Source organism: Coturnix japonica, unplaced genomic scaffold (assembly GCF_054131305.1).
Source record: "Coturnix japonica strain WE unplaced genomic scaffold, WE-NBRP24 Scf039, whole genome shotgun sequence".
NCBI classification, from domain to species: Eukaryota; Metazoa; Chordata; class Aves; order Galliformes; family Phasianidae; genus Coturnix; species Coturnix japonica.
In genome coordinates this window covers 3,179,999-3,199,334 of record NW_028188942.1, presented here as the reverse complement: position 1 = coordinate 3,199,334, position 19,336 = coordinate 3,179,999, and the positions used below count along the sequence as shown (strand labels likewise).

The following is a 19,336-nucleotide window of genomic DNA, read 5'->3' as shown; positions in this document are numbered from 1 at the left end:
ATATCCATATCCCCACATCCCAATCCCAAATCTTACAGCCAAATCCCACATCCAACGCCCCAATCCCGCATTTCAATCCCACGTCCTAAGTCCCAATCCCAATTCCAAATCTCGCTCCCAATCCCTCATCCCAAATCCATGTCCCACCCTTCAATCCCAATCCCCCATCCCCAATCCCAATCCCGATCCCACATCCCATCCCCTGTAACGACAGAACGCACCCGGAGCCCCTCCCACACCGCCGCTCTGCCCAGCCCCCGTCTCTCATTGGTCAGCGGCAGCGCCACCGGGTCCGATTGGCTGAAGTGGGATGGATGTAGGAGTAGATCTTGGGGTATATGGGGTTGTAGTGGGCTGTGTGGGGATACCAAGGGATATGAGGAAATGGGTGGCTGTGAGAGGAATGTGGGTTCTGCCGGTGGCTGTAGGGGGATCTGGGGATGTAGGTAGCTGAACTGGGAATATAGGAAGTTGTAGGGGGGCTATCGGGAGAGAACTGTATTGGACTAGAATATAACTGTTTTGTGGTCTTGGATCTGAACTGTGTTTTCTCCTGGGGTTTCAGGTCCAGGTAATGTTTAGTAACGACTTTGGAGAAGGTTTCAGCATCCAGTCTCCTGCTCAGGAGGAAAGAAGGAGGTTTCTGGAGGACTTCCTGACGAGTGGAGCTGAAGCTCCCCTTCCAAGAAGGCAGCAGGTGAGGCCGTGGTGCATCTCAGCCTTTCCTCAGTGCAAGGTAGCAGCGATTCAGGCTGTGCTTTGCACTGATTCTCCAGCAGCACTTGTGCTTGTATCTGAGCAGCAGGGCCAGGAGGGAACAGAATACCAAGAAGAGCTGGGCCGAACAAGACGTGTCAGCTTCCTCGCTGAAGAAGGAGGAGAAGAGGAAGCCCAGCGTGAGGGTGGAGCTTGCAGCCAAGAGCCACCATCTTCCTCAAGGGCTGCACCCAACGATGCCCGACGCAGACCATCTGGCCTGCGACTTGGTGAAGCTTCTCAGGCAGAGAGTCTGGAAGATCAGGGAAGTGCGGGAATAAGCCAAGGAAACAGCAGCAGCAACATCTCGTGTCGAGCCCAGCCTGCCCGAGGAGCCCTCTGTTGTCAGATCTGGGTTGCTGCCACCCATAAAGGAAGGAACGGGGTCTCCCACCGAAGAGATGGCGGCAGCAGCATCTCATGCTGAGTCCAGCCTGCCCAAGGAGTCCCCCACCATCAGATCTCTCCGTGCCTCCGCGCATGGGGAACAGAGGGGACTCACACAGTGTGTAACACCGAAAGTACAAGTTTAATGCCGTGCCACAAACCCTATATACTAGTACACGTGACCACCCCTATCAGATACCCATGACCTCCCTGACTCCACCCCTGGTGCACGCAGGTACCACCTACCCAATACGCAACATCTCCCTTCTCAGAGAAATAGAGGGTCCCATATGCAGACTGGACCTGGGCCATCAGGAAGTCTGCTGCCTTCCTGGCATCGGGTCAGGGACATAACGAGGAAACTCCCAAAGCTGCTTAGGTCCACTGATTATTTTGCACTATTCATAGTTCAGGTGAGCAGTGATGAAATTCCTTAGAGAAGCCTACAAACTATGAAAAGAGATTTGAGGAGTTTAGGCCATTTAGTTCAAAGAGTGGGAGCTCAAGTGACTGTTTGTTCTATACCTTCAGGGCCAGTGAGGGACGTGGAGCAGTCTTGGAAAGCACAAGCAATGAATAATTGGATCAGAGGCTGGTTTTGAGCCAGAAACTTTGGGTTCTTTGATCACAGGGCAGTTTACTTGGCCACTGGCCTGTTATCCATGAATGGAATCCAGCTATCTCAAATGGGGAAACGAATCCTTGCACAGAAGACAGCAGGGCTTATCGAAAGAGCTTTAAACTAGCTATGATGGGGGAGGGGACAAAACAGGGCTCACCAGGGATGAGCCTAGGGGAATGCTGCTTGAGCTGGGAGTGAGGCAGATGCCGCAGCTGAAGTGCGTCTACACCAATGCATACAGCTTGGCTAACAAGCAGGAGGAGCTGGAAGCAACTGTGCATCTGGCAAACCATGACCTAGTTGCTATTACTGATCCATGGTGGTACCACTGCCATGACTAGTGTGCTGTGATGGATGGTTACAAGCTCTTCAGAAGGGATAGATGAGGAAGAAAGAGTGGTGGTGTGGCCCTTTATATTAGAGTTTTGATGTTATAGAGCTTGGGTTTCAGAATGATAAAGACGAGTGCATGTGGGTAAGGATCAGGGGGAAGGCCTGTAGGGGTGACATCTTGCTGAAGGTCTGTTATAGACCACCTTATCAGGATGAATCGATGGGTGAGGCGTTCTATGAGCATCTCACTATAGTCACACGATAGCCAGCACTCATTTGCTTGAAAGACTTCAACTTCCCTGATATATGCTGGTGCATATATATATATATATATATATATAATATAAGAAAGATCAGAGGAAGCAGTCCAAGAGGTTTCTAGATTGTATGGAAGATAGCTTCCTTACGCAGCTGGTACAAGAGCCTAGCAGGGACAGCAGTGATGCAGACACTCGCTGAGGTCACAACCGTTGCCGGGTGGGAGCGTTTGTGCCACAGCTGGTGAGCAGAGCTGGTGCTCTGGTGTCTGCACGCAGACTGAGCTCTGGGCCCTCCCTTGGAGCTGATCACCCTGTGAGAGCCCGTCTGAAGCAGCAGTGTGGCGTGTGCGTGATCTGGTCACAGCTTGGGCTGAGCAGGCCCAGCAGGTGAGCTGGGTTTGGTGCTGGGTGGCTGCCGGGAGGTGTCTCAGCAGAAAAGCTGTGCTGGGGAGGAGTTCCCAGCTCCAGCGGTGCCCCTCAGCACGGCTGTTTGCAGAAATGGGTTCTTGTTGAGATTCCATCCCGTGTTACGGTGAGGATGATGAAATGTCATTCCTCCCCTGGAAAACTGCTGCCGGGACCCCAGCTTCATGTCAGACATGACAAAGGAAGGAGAGCGAGGCCTTCCCCGAGAGCAACTTGTGCCTCACTGCCCCACAGATGGCTGGGTGCAGAAGAAAGCTGGGAAAATGCTTCTTCCTGACAGTTTTTCACTTGTCGCAACTTTCTGCAAGGTTCCTGTCCAAAAGGAGATTTTTGGGGTTCGAGGCAGTCTTAGGAAGAGTGAAGCCAGCTCTTTCCAAGAGCAGGGCACATTCCTGTGGAGAGATCCCCGGGAGCTTCAGCTTCCTCTGAGATTTCACCAGCCATGTCTCAGCCAGGAGATGACTGCTATTTCTATTTCTGCTCTGTGAGTGGAAAGGTATGGCTGGGTTTCTTTGTTTGGTTCTTCTTCCTTTGTCTCACTTTTAAGGGAAGGGACGGAGTGGGAGGAGCCCTACTGGTCCTTTGTGCCCTCAATAAGCGGTGGGGTTCTGTGCTCACTGCTGACAGCCTGGGCTAATGGCAGGAACGTGGCTCAGGCTGTTTTCCTTTAGTGATAAATAATGTCTCAGCACTCTGATATCCCATCTCTGGCACCATCTAGAACCTCTCAGCAAACTGTGGCTGCACGTTCCCTCCAATGTTTCTTCCTTTCTCTCTACAGAAGCAGCCAGCAGGCTGCCAGTGATCCAGCGTCGCCTTTCAGAGCCCAGAGGGACGTGATAGGGACGGCCCGTCCTTACTGCCAGGCAAAAGTGAGTGTCCTCAGCCCTCTGTCATGAAGTGTGGAGGGATTTGACTGTTACTTCTGGGCGGGGGCAGTGCTGCAGGGGATGTCCTGTGTGCCCCGGTGGCGCAGTGGCAGGAATGCCGCTTTGCAACACGAGGGCCCGGGTTCGAATCCCCCTGGGACTGTTCTCACAGTGTGTTCTTGGGGTCTTAATCCCTGGGCTTGACAGTTACCTTTGCCGTCCTGATCTGTAAAGGGAACCCAACGTCCACCAGAGATCTCTTGGTACTGGTTGAACATGATATGGGAGAGCTGGCATTGAGCCTTTGGCATTTTCTTGCTTTTCCCAGCAGTGGTGACAAGCTCGGATGTGCTGGAGGACATCACGGGCAATCCGGGTTTGCTCTCTTGGATCAATGGTGAGTTTGGGAGCTGCAGAACCCACAGGTGTGCGTTTGCACAGAGTGTGTGTGAGAAGTCCCCCAAACGGTGATCATCCTGCATTTTCAGATGTGGCAAGAGCTGCTGAGTTCCCCCACAAGAAGCCCAGCAGCCCTGCCCCAGGACATTTCATCGCTGAGCTCCCTGACAACCCCTGGGAAAGCACAGAGCTCAGCATGGAGGCACAGGCTGCCAGCAGGATCCCCAGCGACCCCTTCTGGGGGCTTCCACCATCCCCTGGGTTCCTGTCTGAGCTGCAGTGTGGGTTGTCACAGTTTCAGTCTGTCGTGCCACCAGCGAGTGCCCAGCTCAGTCCGCTGCCAACCACACTGGCTGTCACCACACCTCCCTCAGCCCAACCCACACAGCCCATCAAGGAGGTGCAGCCAAGGCAGCCCCAGGTGCTTCATGCTCCCTTGCCACCGTCACCAGGCTCTACTATCTGCTGCGTGGCAGATAAGAAAAAGAGGGGCAGCACCAAGCGGGCCAAACACCCTGCGCCTGCTGGCACCCCCGAGAAAGGGGAGAGTTCCCAGAAGGAGCAGCCCACCAGCAGCGCTCCAACCAAGAAAAGGAAGCTGCTGCCGTGCAAGGAAAGGAAAGAAAGAAAAGGCTGTAAACGCCCTCCTCGAGTGAAGCTGCCTGGGACCAGCACAGGAGGCAGCAGCAGCAGGCAAAAGGGCACTGCCAGCGAGCTGCACGTGCACCTGTGTGAATCCATCCAGGCCGTGCACCCGCTGGGGCAGAGAGTGACTGCGGTGGGGCCGGTGCGCCAGCCACCCTCTGTGCAGCCCCAACCCACACCCAGTGCCGGCCCTGCTGCCCTCCAGCTCCAAGACACAGGCCCAGACAAGGCAGTGCCGGCACCTGCAGGCAGCACGGCGCGAAAGGAGGATGCAGCCAAGAAGACAGTGCAGAGCTGCCTGCGCCCATCACCACGGAGGAGCTCATTCCTGCAGAGGGACCCACTGCCACAGCTGCATCAGCAGCAGCCTCGGCCACAGCGCCCCGTGGACTTTGTGCCCTGCGTGGGGCCCCGGGTGGGTGGCCGTGCGGTACCCAGAGTGCTGGAAGAGTCGCTGCCCATCACAGCCGAGCAGCGGCTCGAGCGGGAGAGCATGAAGAGGCTGGCCCAGGAGGAGCGGCAGCGGGCGGCCCAGCAGATGAAGATCGGCCCCGTGCAGTTCCTGGTGCAGCGGGAGGTAGACATGGCCATAGCTGACATGTACGGCTACCTGTAACCCTGAGCTCCTCGCCGGCCCCGCAGCACCAGGCAGCAGCAGCAGCATTCCACGGGCACCAGCAGCAGCCCCATCCCTCCCCTCCAGAAAAGAGCCATCCTCCAAAGCCATCATTGCAGTGGGATGGGACACTGTCTGGGCACTCAATTGTTGTGGGATAGCAGTTTTAGGAATAGCGTTGTTTCTGTTACTCATTGTTTTCTATGATTTGTCATTAAATGCTTTGTGTTCCCTTTGCCATATCTCTCTGCCTGCAGTCATTTGTGCCATGTCACAGCCCCCCAGCTCCCATGGAGGGGAGAGGCAGGAGCAGCCGGGCCTGCTGTGCAGTGTACAGACAGCCATAAAGATACCGCACATGGCATCGTGGCTCCTCTGCCTTGTTTGGGGCCAGGCAGTTTTGTCCTCACTCAGCCAAGCCTGGACACCCAGAGCAGCATTTTCTGGCTGGTGGCCAGTCACAAGTGGTGTCCCCAAGGGCTCAGCTCCCATTGAACACCTTGATCAGGGATCTCGGCCAGGGCATTGAGTGCACCTTCAATAAGTTCACGGACAGCACCGAGCTGGGAGGGCGTGCTGATCTGCTGGAGGGGAGAAAGGTGCTGCAGACGGAGCTGGAGAGACTGCGTTGATTCCATGGTTGGGCTGCAGTTGGACTGCAGGACCTCGAAACTATTTTCCAACCTGAGCCATTCTAGGATTCCATGATCCCATGTGCATTCCAAGTCCATTCCATAACCAGACCCTACCTCATATCTAGCCAATTTCCCAAAATCCCATCCCATATCCATCGCATATCCATATCCCCACATCCCAATCCCAAATCTTACAGCCAAATCCCACATCCAACGCCCCAATCCCGCATTTCAATCCCACGTCCTAAGTCCCAATCCCAATTCCAAATCTCGCTCCCAATCCCTCATCCCAAATCCATGTCCCACCCTTCAATCCCAATCCCCCATCCCCAATCCCAATCCCGATCCCACATCCCATCCCCTGTAACGACAGAACGCACCCGGAGCCCCTCCCACACCGCCGCTCTGCCCAGCCCCCGTCTCTCATTGGTCAGCGGCAGCGCCACCGGGTCCGATTGGCTGAAGTGGGATGGATGTAGGAGTAGATCTTGGGGTATATGGGGTTGTAGTGGGCTGTGTGGGGATACCAAGGGATATGAGGAAATGGGTGGCTGTGAGAGGAATGTGGGTTCTGCCGGTGGCTGTAGGGGGATCTGGGGATGTAGGTAGCTGAACTGGGAATATAGGAAGTTGTAGGGGGGCTATCGGGAGAGAACTGTATTGGACTAGAATATAACTGTTTTGTGGTCTTGGATCTGAACTGTGTTTTCTCCTGGGGTTTCAGGTCCAGGTAATGTTTAGTAACGACTTTGGAGAAGGTTTCAGCATCCAGTCTCCTGCTCAGGAGGAAAGAAGGAGGTTTCTGGAGGACTTCCTGACGAGTGGAGCTGAAGCTCCCCTTCCAAGAAGGCAGCAGGTGAGGCCGTGGTGCATCTCAGCCTTTCCTCAGTGCAAGGTAGCAGCGATTCAGGCTGTGCTTTGCACTGATTCTCCAGCAGCACTTGTGCTTGTATCTGAGCAGCAGGGCCAGGAGGGAACAGAATACCAAGAAGAGCTGGGCCGAACAAGACGTGTCAGCTTCCTCGCTGAAGAAGGAGGAGAAGAGGAAGCCCAGCGTGAGGGTGGAGCTTGCAGCCAAGAGCCACCATCTTCCTCAAGGGCTGCACCCAACGATGCCCGACGCAGACCATCTGGCCTGCGACTTGGTGAAGCTTCTCAGGCAGAGAGTCTGGAAGATCAGGGAAGTGCGGGAATAAGCCAAGGAAACAGCAGCAGCAACATCTCGTGTCGAGCCCAGCCTGCCCGAGGAGCCCTCTGTTGTCAGATCTGGGTTGCTGCCACCCATAAAGGAAGGAACGGGGTCTCCCACCGAAGAGATGGCGGCAGCAGCATCTCATGCTGAGTCCAGCCTGCCCAAGGAGTCCCCCACCATCAGATCTCTCCGTGCCTCCGCGCATGGGGAACAGAGGGGACTCACACAGTGTGTAACACCGAAAGTACAAGTTTAATGCCGTGCCACAAACCCTATATACTAGTACACGTGACCACCCCTATCAGATACCCATGACCTCCCTGACTCCACCCCTGGTGCACGCAGGTACCACCTACCCAATACGCAACATCTCCCTTCTCAGAGAAATAGAGGGTCCCATATGCAGACTGGACCTGGGCCATCAGGAAGTCTGCTGCCTTCCTGGCATCGGGTCAGGGACATAACGAGGAAACTCCCAAAGCTGCTTAGGTCCACTGATTATTTTGCACTATTCATAGTTCAGGTGAGCAGTGATGAAATTCCTTAGAGAAGCCTACAAACTATGAAAAGAGATTTGAGGAGTTTAGGCCATTTAGTTCAAAGAGTGGGAGCTCAAGTGACTGTTTGTTCTATACCTTCAGGGCCAGTGAGGGACGTGGAGCAGTCTTGGAAAGCACAAGCAATGAATAATTGGATCAGAGGCTGGTTTTGAGCCAGAAACTTTGGGTTCTTTGATCACAGGGCAGTTTACTTGGCCACTGGCCTGTTATCCATGAATGGAATCCAGCTATCTCAAATGGGGAAACGAATCCTTGCACAGAAGACAGCAGGGCTTATCGAAAGAGCTTTAAACTAGCTATGATGGGGGAGGGGACAAAACAGGGCTCACCAGGGATGAGCCTAGGGGAATGCTGCTTGAGCTGGGAGTGAGGCAGATGCCGCAGCTGAAGTGCGTCTACACCAATGCATACAGCTTGGCTAACAAGCAGGAGGAGCTGGAAGCAACTGTGCATCTGGCAAACCATGACCTAGTTGCTATTACTGATCCATGGTGGTACCACTGCCATGACTAGTGTGCTGTGATGGATGGTTACAAGCTCTTCAGAAGGGATAGATGAGGAAGAAAGAGTGGTGGTGTGGCCCTTTATATTAGAGTTTTGATGTTATAGAGCTTGGGTTTCAGAATGATAAAGACGAGTGCATGTGGGTAAGGATCAGGGGGAAGGCCTGTAGGGGTGACATCTTGCTGAAGGTCTGTTATAGACCACCTTATCAGGATGAATCGATGGGTGAGGCGTTCTATGAGCATCTCACTATAGTCACACGATAGCCAGCACTCATTTGCTTGAAAGACTTCAACTTCCCTGATATATGCTGGTGCATATATATATATATATATATATATAATATAAGAAAGATCAGAGGAAGCAGTCCAAGAGGTTTCTAGATTGTATGGAAGATAGCTTCCTTACGCAGCTGGTACAAGAGCCTAGCAGGGACAGCAGTGATGCAGACACTCGCTGAGGTCACAACCGTTGCCGGGTGGGAGCGTTTGTGCCACAGCTGGTGAGCAGAGCTGGTGCTCTGGTGTCTGCACGCAGACTGAGCTCTGGGCCCTCCCTTGGAGCTGATCACCCTGTGAGAGCCCGTCTGAAGCAGCAGTGTGGCGTGTGCGTGATCTGGTCACAGCTTGGGCTGAGCAGGCCCAGCAGGTGAGCTGGGTTTGGTGCTGGGTGGCTGCCGGGAGGTGTCTCAGCAGAAAAGCTGTGCTGGGGAGGAGTTCCCAGCTCCAGCGGTGCCCCTCAGCACGGCTGTTTGCAGAAATGGGTTCTTGTTGAGATTCCATCCCGTGTTACGGTGAGGATGATGAAATGTCATTCCTCCCCTGGAAAACTGCTGCCGGGACCCCAGCTTCATGTCAGACATGACAAAGGAAGGAGAGCGAGGCCTTCCCCGAGAGCAACTTGTGCCTCACTGCCCCACAGATGGCTGGGTGCAGAAGAAAGCTGGGAAAATGCTTCTTCCTGACAGTTTTTCACTTGTCGCAACTTTCTGCAAGGTTCCTGTCCAAAAGGAGATTTTTGGGGTTCGAGGCAGTCTTAGGAAGAGTGAAGCCAGCTCTTTCCAAGAGCAGGGCACATTCCTGTGGAGAGATCCCCGGGAGCTTCAGCTTCCTCTGAGATTTCACCAGCCATGTCTCAGCCAGGAGATGACTGCTATTTCTATTTCTGCTCTGTGAGTGGAAAGGTATGGCTGGGTTTCTTTGTTTGGTTCTTCTTCCTTTGTCTCACTTTTAAGGGAAGGGACGGAGTGGGAGGAGCCCTACTGGTCCTTTGTGCCCTCAATAAGCGGTGGGGTTCTGTGCTCACTGCTGACAGCCTGGGCTAATGGCAGGAACGTGGCTCAGGCTGTTTTCCTTTAGTGATAAATAATGTCTCAGCACTCTGATATCCCATCTCTGGCACCATCTAGAACCTCTCAGCAAACTGTGGCTGCACGTTCCCTCCAATGTTTCTTCCTTTCTCTCTACAGAAGCAGCCAGCAGGCTGCCAGTGATCCAGCGTCGCCTTTCAGAGCCCAGAGGGACGTGATAGGGACGGCCCGTCCTTACTGCCAGGCAAAAGTGAGTGTCCTCAGCCCTCTGTCATGAAGTGTGGAGGGATTTGACTGTTACTTCTGGGCGGGGGCAGTGCTGCAGGGGATGTCCTGTGTGCCCCGGTGGCGCAGTGGCAGGAATGCCGCTTTGCAACACGAGGGCCCGGGTTCGAATCCCCCTGGGACTGTTCTCACAGTGTGTTCTTGGGGTCTTAATCCCTGGGCTTGACAGTTACCTTTGCCGTCCTGATCTGTAAAGGGAACCCAACGTCCACCAGAGATCTCTTGGTACTGGTTGAACATGATATGGGAGAGCTGGCATTGAGCCTTTGGCATTTTCTTGCTTTTCCCAGCAGTGGTGACAAGCTCGGATGTGCTGGAGGACATCACGGGCAATCCGGGTTTGCTCTCTTGGATCAATGGTGAGTTTGGGAGCTGCAGAACCCACAGGTGTGCGTTTGCACAGAGTGTGTGTGAGAAGTCCCCCAAACGGTGATCATCCTGCATTTTCAGATGTGGCAAGAGCTGCTGAGTTCCCCCACAAGAAGCCCAGCAGCCCTGCCCCAGGACATTTCATCGCTGAGCTCCCTGACAACCCCTGGGAAAGCACAGAGCTCAGCATGGAGGCACAGGCTGCCAGCAGGATCCCCAGCGACCCCTTCTGGGGGCTTCCACCATCCCCTGGGTTCCTGTCTGAGCTGCAGTGTGGGTTGTCACAGTTTCAGTCTGTCGTGCCACCAGCGAGTGCCCAGCTCAGTCCGCTGCCAACCACACTGGCTGTCACCACACCTCCCTCAGCCCAACCCACACAGCCCATCAAGGAGGTGCAGCCAAGGCAGCCCCAGGTGCTTCATGCTCCCTTGCCACCGTCACCAGGCTCTACTATCTGCTGCGTGGCAGATAAGAAAAAGAGGGGCAGCACCAAGCGGGCCAAACACCCTGCGCCTGCTGGCACCCCCGAGAAAGGGGAGAGTTCCCAGAAGGAGCAGCCCACCAGCAGCGCTCCAACCAAGAAAAGGAAGCTGCTGCCGTGCAAGGAAAGGAAAGAAAGAAAAGGCTGTAAACGCCCTCCTCGAGTGAAGCTGCCTGGGACCAGCACAGGAGGCAGCAGCAGCAGGCAAAAGGGCACTGCCAGCGAGCTGCACGTGCACCTGTGTGAATCCATCCAGGCCGTGCACCCGCTGGGGCAGAGAGTGACTGCGGTGGGGCCGGTGCGCCAGCCACCCTCTGTGCAGCCCCAACCCACACCCAGTGCCAGCCCTGCTGCCCTCCAGCTCCAAGACACAGGCCCAGACAAGGCAGTGCCGGCACCTGCAGGCAGCACGGCGCGAAAGGAGGATGCAGCCAAGAAGACAGTGCAGAGCTGCCTGCGCCCATCACCACGGAGGAGCTCATTCCTGCAGAGGGACCCACTGCCACAGCTGCATCAGCAGCAGCCTCGGCCACAGCGCCCCGTGGACTTTGTGCCCTGCGTGGGGCCCCGGGTGGGTGGCCGTGCGGTACCCAGAGTGCTGGAAGAGTCGCTGCCCATCACAGCCGAGCAGCGGCTCGAGCGGGAGAGCATGAAGAGGCTGGCCCAGGAGGAGCGGCAGCGGGCGGCCCAGCAGATGAAGATCGGCCCCGTGCAGTTCCTGGTGCAGCGGGAGGTAGACATGGCCATAGCTGACATGTACGGCTACCTGTAACCCTGAGCTCCTCGCCGGCCCCGCAGCACCAGGCAGCAGCAGCAGCATTCCACGGGCACCAGCAGCAGCCCCATCCCTCCCCTCCAGAAAAGAGCCATCCTCCAAAGCCATCATTGCAGTGGGATGGGACACTGTCTGGGCACTCAATTGTTGTGGGATAGCAGTTTTAGGAATAGCGTTGTTTCTGTTACTCATTGTTTTCTATGATTTGTCATTAAATGCTTTGTGTTCCCTTTGCCATATCTCTCTGCCTGCAGTCATTTGTGCCATGTCACAGCCCCCCAGCTCCCATGGAGGGGAGAGGCAGGAGCAGCCGGGCCTGCTGTGCAGTGTACAGACAGCCATAAAGATACCGCACATGGCATCGTGGCTCCTCTGCCTTGTTTGGGGCCAGGCAGTTTTGTCCTCACTCAGCCAAGCCTGGACACCCAGAGCAGCATTTTCTGGCTGGTGGCCAGTCACAAGTGGTGTCCCCAAGGGCTCAGCTCCCATTGAACACCTTGATCAGGGATCTCGGCCAGGGCATTGAGTGCACCTTCAATAAGTTCACGGACAGCACCGAGCTGGGAGGGCGTGCTGATCTGCTGGAGGGGAGAAAGGTGCTGCAGACGGAGCTGGAGAGACTGCGTTGATTCCATGGTTGGGCTGCAGTTGGACTGCAGGACCTCGAAACTATTTTCCAACCTGAGCCATTCTAGGATTCCATGATCCCATGTGCATTCCAAGTCCATTCCATAACCAGACCCTACCTCATATCTAGCCAATTTCCCAAAATCCCATCCCATATCCATCGCATATCCATATCCCCACATCCCAATCCCAAATCTTACAGCCAAATCCCACATCCAACGCCCCAATCCCGCATTTCAATCCCACGTCCTAAGTCCCAATCCCAATTCCAAATCTCGCTCCCAATCCCTCATCCCAAATCCATGTCCCACCCTTCAATCCCAATCCCCCATCCCTAATCCCAATCCCAATCCCGATCCCACATCCCATCCCCTGTAACGACAGAACGCACCCGGAGCCCCTCCCACACCGCCGCTCTGCCCAGCCCCCGTCTCTCATTGGTCAGCGGCAGCGCCACCGGGTCCGATTGGCTGAAGTGGGATGGATGTAGGAGTAGATCTTGGGGTATATGGGGTTGTAGTGGGCTGTGTGGGGATACCAAGGGATATGAGGAAATGGGTGGCTGTGAGAGGAATGTGGGTTCTGCCGGTGGCTGTAGGGGGATCTGGGGATGTACGTAGCTGAACTGGGAATATAGGAAGTTGTAGGGGGGCTATCGGGAGAGAACTGTATTGGACTAGAATATAACTGTTTTGTGGTCTTGGATCTGAACTGTGTTTTCTCCTGGGGTTTCAGGTCCAGGTAATGTTTAGTAACGACTTTGGAGAAGGTTTCAGCATCCAGTCTCCTGCTCAGGAGGAAAGAAGGAGGTTTCTGGAGGACTTCCTGACGAGTGGAGCTGAAGCTCCCCTTCCAAGAAGGCAGCAGGTGAGGCCGTGGTGCATCTCAGCCTTTCCTCAGTGCAAGGTAGCAGCGATTCAGGCTGTGCTTTGCACTGATTCTCCAGCAGCACTTGTGCTTGTATCTGAGCAGCAGGGCCAGGAGGGAACAGAATACCAAGAAGAGCTGGGCCGAACAAGACGTGTCAGCTTCCTCGCTGAAGAAGGAGGAGAAGAGGAAGCCCAGCGTGAGGGTGGAGCTTGCAGCCAAGAGCCACCATCTTCCTCAAGGGCTGCACCCAACGATGCCCGACGCAGACCATCTGGCCTGCGACTTGGTGAAGCTTCTCAGGCAGAGAGTCTGGAAGATCAGGGAAGTGCGGGAATAAGCCAAGGAAACAGCAGCAGCAACATCTCGTGTCGAGCCCAGCCTGCCCGAGGAGCCCTCTGTTGTCAGATCTGGGTTGCTGCCACCCATAAAGGAAGGAACGGGGTCTCCCACCGAAGAGATGGCGGCAGCAGCATCTCATGCTGAGTCCAGCCTGCCCAAGGAGTCCCCCACCATCAGATCTCTCCGTGCCTCCGCGCATGGGGAACAGAGGGGACTCACACAGTGTGTAACACCGAAAGTACAAGTTTAATGCCGTGCCACAAACCCTATATACTAGTACACGTGACCACCCCTATCAGATACCCATGACCTCCCTGACTCCACCCCTGGTGCACGCAGGTACCACCTACCCAATACGCAACATCTCCCTTCTCAGAGAAATAGAGGGTCCCATATGCAGACTGGACCTGGGCCATCAGGAAGTCTGCTGCCTTCCTGGCATCGGGTCAGGGACATAACGAGGAAACTCCCAAAGCTGCTTAGGTCCACTGATTATTTTGCACTATTCATAGTTCAGGTGAGCAGTGATGAAATTCCTTAGAGAAGCCTACAAACTATGAAAAGAGATTTGAGGAGTTTAGGCCATTTAGTTCAAAGAGTGGGAGCTCAAGTGACTGTTTGTTCTATACCTTCAGGGCCAGTGAGGGACGTGGAGCAGTCTTGGAAAGCACAAGCAATGAATAATTGGATCAGAGGCTGGTTTTGAGCCAGAAACTTTGGGTTCTTTGATCACAGGGCAGTTTACTTGGCCACTGGCCTGTTATCCATGAATGGAATCCAGCTATCTCAAATGGGGAAACGAATCCTTGCACAGAAGACAGCAGGGCTTATCGAAAGAGCTTTAAACTAGCTATGATGGGGGAGGGGACAAAACAGGGCTCACCAGGGATGAGCCTAGGGGAATGCTGCTTGAGCTGGGAGTGAGGCAGATGCCGCAGCTGAAGTGCGTCTACACCAATGCATACAGCTTGGCTAACAAGCAGGAGGAGCTGGAAGCAACTGTGCATCTGGCAAACCATGACCTAGTTGCTATTACTGATCCATGGTGGTACCACTGCCATGACTAGTGTGCTGTGATGGATGGTTACAAGCTCTTCAGAAGGGATAGATGAGGAAGAAAGAGTGGTGGTGTGGCCCTTTATATTAGAGTTTTGATGTTATAGAGCTTGGGTTTCAGAATGATAAAGACGAGTGCATGTGGGTAAGGATCAGGGGGAAGGCCTGTAGGGGTGACATCTTGCTGAAGGTCTGTTATAGACCACCTTATCAGGATGAATCGATGGGTGAGGCGTTCTATGAGCATCTCACTATAGTCACACGATAGCCAGCACTCATTTGCTTGAAAGACTTCAACTTCCCTGATATATGCTGGTGCATATATATATATATATATATATATAATATAAGAAAGATCAGAGGAAGCAGTCCAAGAGGTTTCTAGATTGTATGGAAGATAGCTTCCTTACGCAGCTGGTACAAGAGCCTAGCAGGGACAGCAGTGATGCAGACACTCGCTGAGGTCACAACCGTTGCCGGGTGGGAGCGTTTGTGCCACAGCTGGTGAGCAGAGCTGGTGCTCTGGTGTCTGCACGCAGACTGAGCTCTGGGCCCTCCTTGGAGCTGATCACCCTGTGAGAGCCCGTCTGAAGCAGCAGTGTGGCGTGTGCGTGATCTGGTCACAGCTTGGGCTGAGCAGGCCCAGCAGGTGAGCTGGGTTTGGTGCTGGGTGGCTGCCGGGAGGTGTCTCAGCAGAAAAGCTGTGCTGGGGAGGAGTTCCCAGCTCCAGCGGTGCCCCTCAGCACGGCTGTTTGCAGAAATGGGTTCTTGTTGAGATTCCATCCCGTGTTACGGTGAGGATGATGAAATGTCATTCCTCCCCTGGAAAACTGCTGCCGGGACCCCAGCTTCATGTCAGACATGACAAAGGAAGGAGAGCGAGGCCTTCCCCGAGAGCAACTTGTGCCTCACTGCCCCACAGATGGCTGGGTGCAGAAGAAAGCTGGGAAAATGCTTCTTCCTGACAGTTTTTCACTTGTCGCAACTTTCTGCAAGGTTCCTGTCCAAAAGGAGATTTTTGGGGTTCGAGGCAGTCTTAGGAAGAGTGAAGCCAGCTCTTTCCAAGAGCAGGGCACATTCCTGTGGAGAGATCCCCGGGAGCTTCAGCTTCCTCTGAGATTTCACCAGCCATGTCTCAGCCAGGAGATGACTGCTATTTCTATTTCTGCTCTGTGAGTGGAAAGGTATGGCTGGGTTTCTTTGTTTGGTTCTTCTTCCTTTGTCTCACTTTTAAGGGAAGGGACGGAGTGGGAGGAGCCCTACTGGTCCTTTGTGCCCTCAATAAGCGGTGGGGTTCTGTGCTCACTGCTGACAGCCTGGGCTAATGGCAGGAACGTGGCTCAGGCTGTTTTCCTTTAGTGATAAATAATGTCTCAGCACTCTGATATCCCATCTCTGGCACCATCTAGAACCTCTCAGCAAACTGTGGCTGCACGTTCCCTCCAATGTTTCTTCCTTTCTCTCTACAGAAGCAGCCAGCAGGCTGCCAGTGATCCAGCGTCGCCTTTCAGAGCCCAGAGGGACGTGATAGGGACGGCCCGTCCTTACTGCCAGGCAAAAGTGAGTGTCCTCAGCCCTCTGTCATGAAGTGTGGAGGGATTTGACTGTTACTTCTGGGCGGGGGCAGTGCTGCAGGGGATGTCCTGTGTGCCCCGGTGGCGCAGTGGCAGGAATGCCGCTTTGCAACACGAGGGCCCGGGTTCGAATCCCCCTGGGACTGTTCTCACAGTGTGTTCTTGGGGTCTTAATCCCTGGGCTTGACAGTTACCTTTGCCGTCCTGATCTGTAAAGGGAACCCAACGTCCACCAGAGATCTCTTGGTACTGGTTGAACATGATATGGGAGAGCTGGCATTGAGCCTTTGGCATTTTCTTGCTTTTCCCAGCAGTGGTGACAAGCTCGGATGTGCTGGAGGACATCACGGGCAATCCGGGTTTGCTCTCTTGGATCAATGGTGAGTTTGGGAGCTGCAGAACCCACAGGTGTGCGTTTGCACAGAGTGTGTGTGAGAAGTCCCCCAAACGGTGATCATCCTGCATTTTCAGATGTGGCAAGAGCTGCTGAGTTCCCCCACAAGAAGCCCAGCAGCCCTGCCCCAGGACATTTCATCGCTGAGCTCCCTGACAACCCCTGGGAAAGCACAGAGCTCAGCATGGAGGCACAGGCTGCCAGCAGGATCCCCAGCGACCCCTTCTGGGGGCTTCCACCATCCCCTGGGTTCCTGTCTGAGCTGCAGTGTGGGTTGTCACAGTTTCAGTCTGTCGTGCCACCAGCGAGTGCCCAGCTCAGTCCGCTGCCAACCACACTGGCTGTCACCACACCTCCCTCAGCCCAACCCACACAGCCCATCAAGGAGGTGCAGCCAAGGCAGCCCCAGGTGCTTCATGCTCCCTTGCCACCGTCACCAGGCTCTACTATCTGCTGCGTGGCAGATAAGAAAAAGAGGGGCAGCACCAAGCGGGCCAAACACCCTGCGCCTGCTGGCACCCCCGAGAAAGGGGAGAGTTCCCAGAAGGAGCAGCCCACCAGCAGCGCTCCAACCAAGAAAAGGAAGCTGCTGCCGTGCAAGGAAAGGAAAGAAAGAAAAGGCTGTAAACGCCCTCCTCGAGTGAAGCTGCCTGGGACCAGCACAGGAGGCAGCAGCAGCAGGCAAAAGGGCACTGCCAGCGAGCTGCACGTGCACCTGTGTGAATCCATCCAGGCCGTGCACCCGCTGGGGCAGAGAGTGACTGCGGTGGGGCCGGTGCGCCAGCCACCCTCTGTGCAGCCCCAACCCACACCCAGTGCCGGCCCTGCTGCCCTCCAGCTCCAAGACACAGGCCCAGACAAGGCAGTGCCGGCACCTGCAGGCAGCACGGCGCGAAAGGAGGATGCAGCCAAGAAGACAGTGCAGAGCTGCCTGCGCCCATCACCACGGAGGAGCTCATTCCTGCAGAGGGACCCACTGCCACAGCTGCATCAGCAGCAGCCTCGGCCACAGCGCCCCGTGGACTTTGTGCCCTGCGTGGGGCCCCGGGTGGGTGGCCGTGCGGTACCCAGAGTGCTGGAAGAGTCGCTGCCCATCACAGCCGAGCAGCGGCTCGAGCGGGAGAGCATGAAGAGGCTGGCCCAGGAGGAGCGGCAGCGGGCGGCCCAGCAGATGAAGATCGGCCCCGTGCAGTTCCTGGTGCAGCGGGAGGTAGACATGGCCATAGCTGACATGTACGGCTACCTGTAACCCTGAGCTCCTCGCCGGCCCCGCAGCACCAGGCAGCAGCAGCAGCATTCCACGGGCACCAGCAGCAGCCCCATCCCTCCCCTCCAGAAAAGAGCCATCCTCCAAAGCCATCATTGCAGTGGGATGGGACACTGTCTGGGCACTCAATTGTTGTGGGATAGCAGTTTTAGGAATAGCGTTGTTTCTGTTACTCATTGTTTTCTATGATTTGTCATTAAATGCTTTGTGTTCCCTTTGCCATATCTCTCTGCCTGCAGTCATTTGTGCCATGTCACAGCCCCCCAGCTCCCATGGAGGGGAGAGGCAGGAGCAGCCGGGCCTGCTGTGCAGTGTACAGACAGCCATAAAGATAGCTCACATGGCATTGTGGCTTCGCTGCCTTGTTTGGGGCCAGGCAGTTTTGTCCTCACTCAGCCAAGCCTGGACACCCAGAGCAGCATTTTCTGGCTTAGTCCAGCCTGCCCAAGGAGTCCCCCACCATCAGATCTGGGCATGGGGTGCCCAGAACAGTCAGAGCTCCACTGGCGGCTGCAAAACAGCTGCTGAGTCTCATTTGGGTCATTGAGACGCATTTGTGTCATTCCTGCATGCCACCTCCTTGAAGAAAAGCAAAGGAACAAGGTGAAAGAGTGAGGACTCTTCGAAAACCCCTTGCCTTGTTAGGAGCAATACCATATAGATGGAAGTGTTTGAGGCAAGGGATAAAGACTGTCATGGCTTAGTAATATTTGCTCTTGCTATTCTACATCACAACATCATACTTAATATAAACATCTACATGCAAATAAACTATAAGCAAAACAGAATATGCACACTGGTCTCTATACAAATATATACACAGAGTTACATATACACAGAGTTACCGACTGCACTGCCCTAGCATCAAATGCCCTTGCAGTACACAGTGAACATCCCCCCTATCCCTAACCCTATCCCTATCCCTAACCCTAACCAAGCCTAACCCTAACCCTAACCCTAACCCTAACCCTAACCCTAACCCTAACCCTAACCCTAACCCTAACCCTAACCCTAATCCTAACCATAACCATAACCCTAACCCCAACCCTAACCCTAATAAGGGACACATCTTCATTTCCCCAAGGATCCACTCTGATGTCCCCAAGGATCCCTTGGTGTCCCTAAGGGGCTCGATGGCAATTAAGCTTGCGAACTGGGTGGCATTTCCAGGGTCTCACGTGTAGACAGAGGTATTGGCACATGCCAAGATCAGTCCTACACCCTCTGAAAGCAGATGTTGATAGCGGAAATAGATAGATTCCTTTTTAAACGGGACTTGGAGCCTGAGAAAAAGAAATGGACTCATATAGAGAAAGGTATCCAATTTTTGAGAGAAAATGCTCTGGTGGAAATGCTATACAGCCCCCACTTCATCTGTAATGACCCAAAACAATTACATGATCCTGAGACAGTCCGTGTTCCATGACAAATGTGGCGTGACTTTACAAGGGCTGCTCCAGAAAAACATGCCAGTGTACTTGCATTAGTATATGACAAAGAGGAAAGGGGAAACCTTGTGAATGAACTGATTGGTAGACTTCATGAGCTTGAATTATTTATAAGCGCTACAGAAGTTAATCTTTATACTTCAGCCATTGTCAAGATAATTGAAAGGTTAGACAAAGTGGAGGGAACACAAAGTGATATTATTGATAAATTGGCTAACTTGCCTGATGTAGATGAATCCACGGTGGTACCAGATGATGGAGACCAGGATTCCCACGATCGCCTATTGAGAAAGTTAAACAACATGAGTTCCTCCTGATCCATATCATCGAAAATCTCA

At 54.3% G+C, this 19,336-nt stretch overlaps 3 protein-coding genes and 1 long non-coding RNA gene across 14 annotated transcripts in view; 3 read left to right on the top strand and 1 right to left on the bottom strand.

Moving 5' to 3' along the window:
- Window positions 1-19,336, bottom strand: part of LOC146753250 (uncharacterized) — a 235,405-nt gene that overhangs the window by 98,784 nt on the left and 117,285 nt on the right. The window lies entirely within an intron of this gene.
- On the top strand, window positions 293-5,555 carry LOC146753259 (uncharacterized). 4 transcript variants are annotated; one of them, XM_085530885.1, is made up of 4 exons: window positions 293-697; window positions 803-2,745; window positions 3,093-3,656; window positions 3,985-5,555. In XM_085530885.1, the coding sequence occupies exon 4, from the start codon at window positions 4,000-4,002 to the stop codon at window positions 5,311-5,313; it is 1,314 nt and encodes a 437-aa protein (XP_085387011.1). In that variant the 5' UTR covers window positions 293-697; window positions 803-2,745; window positions 3,093-3,656; window positions 3,985-3,999; the 3' UTR covers window positions 5,314-5,555. The 4 variants fall into 4 exon arrangements, with proteins under 4 accessions (XP_085387011.1, XP_085387012.1, XP_085387009.1 ...); XM_085530886.1 differs by having other exon boundaries at window positions 803-3,656; window positions 3,985-4,050; window positions 4,142-5,555; XM_085530883.1 differs by having other exon boundaries at window positions 803-3,656.
- LOC146753258 (uncharacterized) lies at window positions 6,400-11,662 on the top strand. 4 transcript variants are annotated; one of them, XM_085530889.1, is made up of 4 exons: window positions 6,400-6,804; window positions 6,910-8,852; window positions 9,200-9,763; window positions 10,092-11,662. In XM_085530889.1, exon 4 carries the CDS (start codon window positions 10,107-10,109, stop codon window positions 11,418-11,420), a length of 1,314 nt encoding a protein of 437 aa, XP_085387015.1. In that variant the 5' UTR covers window positions 6,400-6,804; window positions 6,910-8,852; window positions 9,200-9,763; window positions 10,092-10,106; the 3' UTR covers window positions 11,421-11,662. The 4 variants fall into 4 exon arrangements, with proteins under 4 accessions (XP_085387015.1, XP_085387016.1, XP_085387013.1 ...); XM_085530890.1 differs by having other exon boundaries at window positions 6,910-9,763; window positions 10,092-10,157; window positions 10,249-11,662; XM_085530887.1 differs by having other exon boundaries at window positions 6,910-9,763.
- On the top strand, window positions 12,677-17,774 carry LOC146753257 (uncharacterized). Of its 5 annotated transcripts, none has more exons than XM_085530881.1 (4): window positions 12,677-12,917; window positions 13,023-14,964; window positions 15,312-15,875; window positions 16,204-17,774. In XM_085530881.1, exon 4 carries the CDS (start codon window positions 16,219-16,221, stop codon window positions 17,530-17,532), a length of 1,314 nt encoding a protein of 437 aa, XP_085387007.1. In that variant the 5' UTR covers window positions 12,677-12,917; window positions 13,023-14,964; window positions 15,312-15,875; window positions 16,204-16,218; the 3' UTR covers window positions 17,533-17,774. The 5 variants fall into 5 exon arrangements, with proteins under 5 accessions (XP_085387007.1, XP_085387008.1, XP_085387004.1 ...); XM_085530882.1 differs by having other exon boundaries at window positions 13,023-15,875; window positions 16,204-16,269; window positions 16,361-17,774; XM_085530878.1 differs by having other exon boundaries at window positions 13,023-15,875.

Bases quoted from the DNA above. Each gene is read 5' to 3' on its own strand.
- LOC146753259 (XM_085530885.1), top strand. From the start codon at position 4,000: ATGTGCTGGAGGACATCACGGGCAATCCGGGTTTGCTCTCTTGGATCA.
- LOC146753257 (XM_085530881.1), top strand. From the start codon at position 16,219: ATGTGCTGGAGGACATCACGGGCAATCCGGGTTTGCTCTCTTGGATCA.
- LOC146753258 (XM_085530889.1), top strand. From the start codon at position 10,107: ATGTGCTGGAGGACATCACGGGCAATCCGGGTTTGCTCTCTTGGATCA.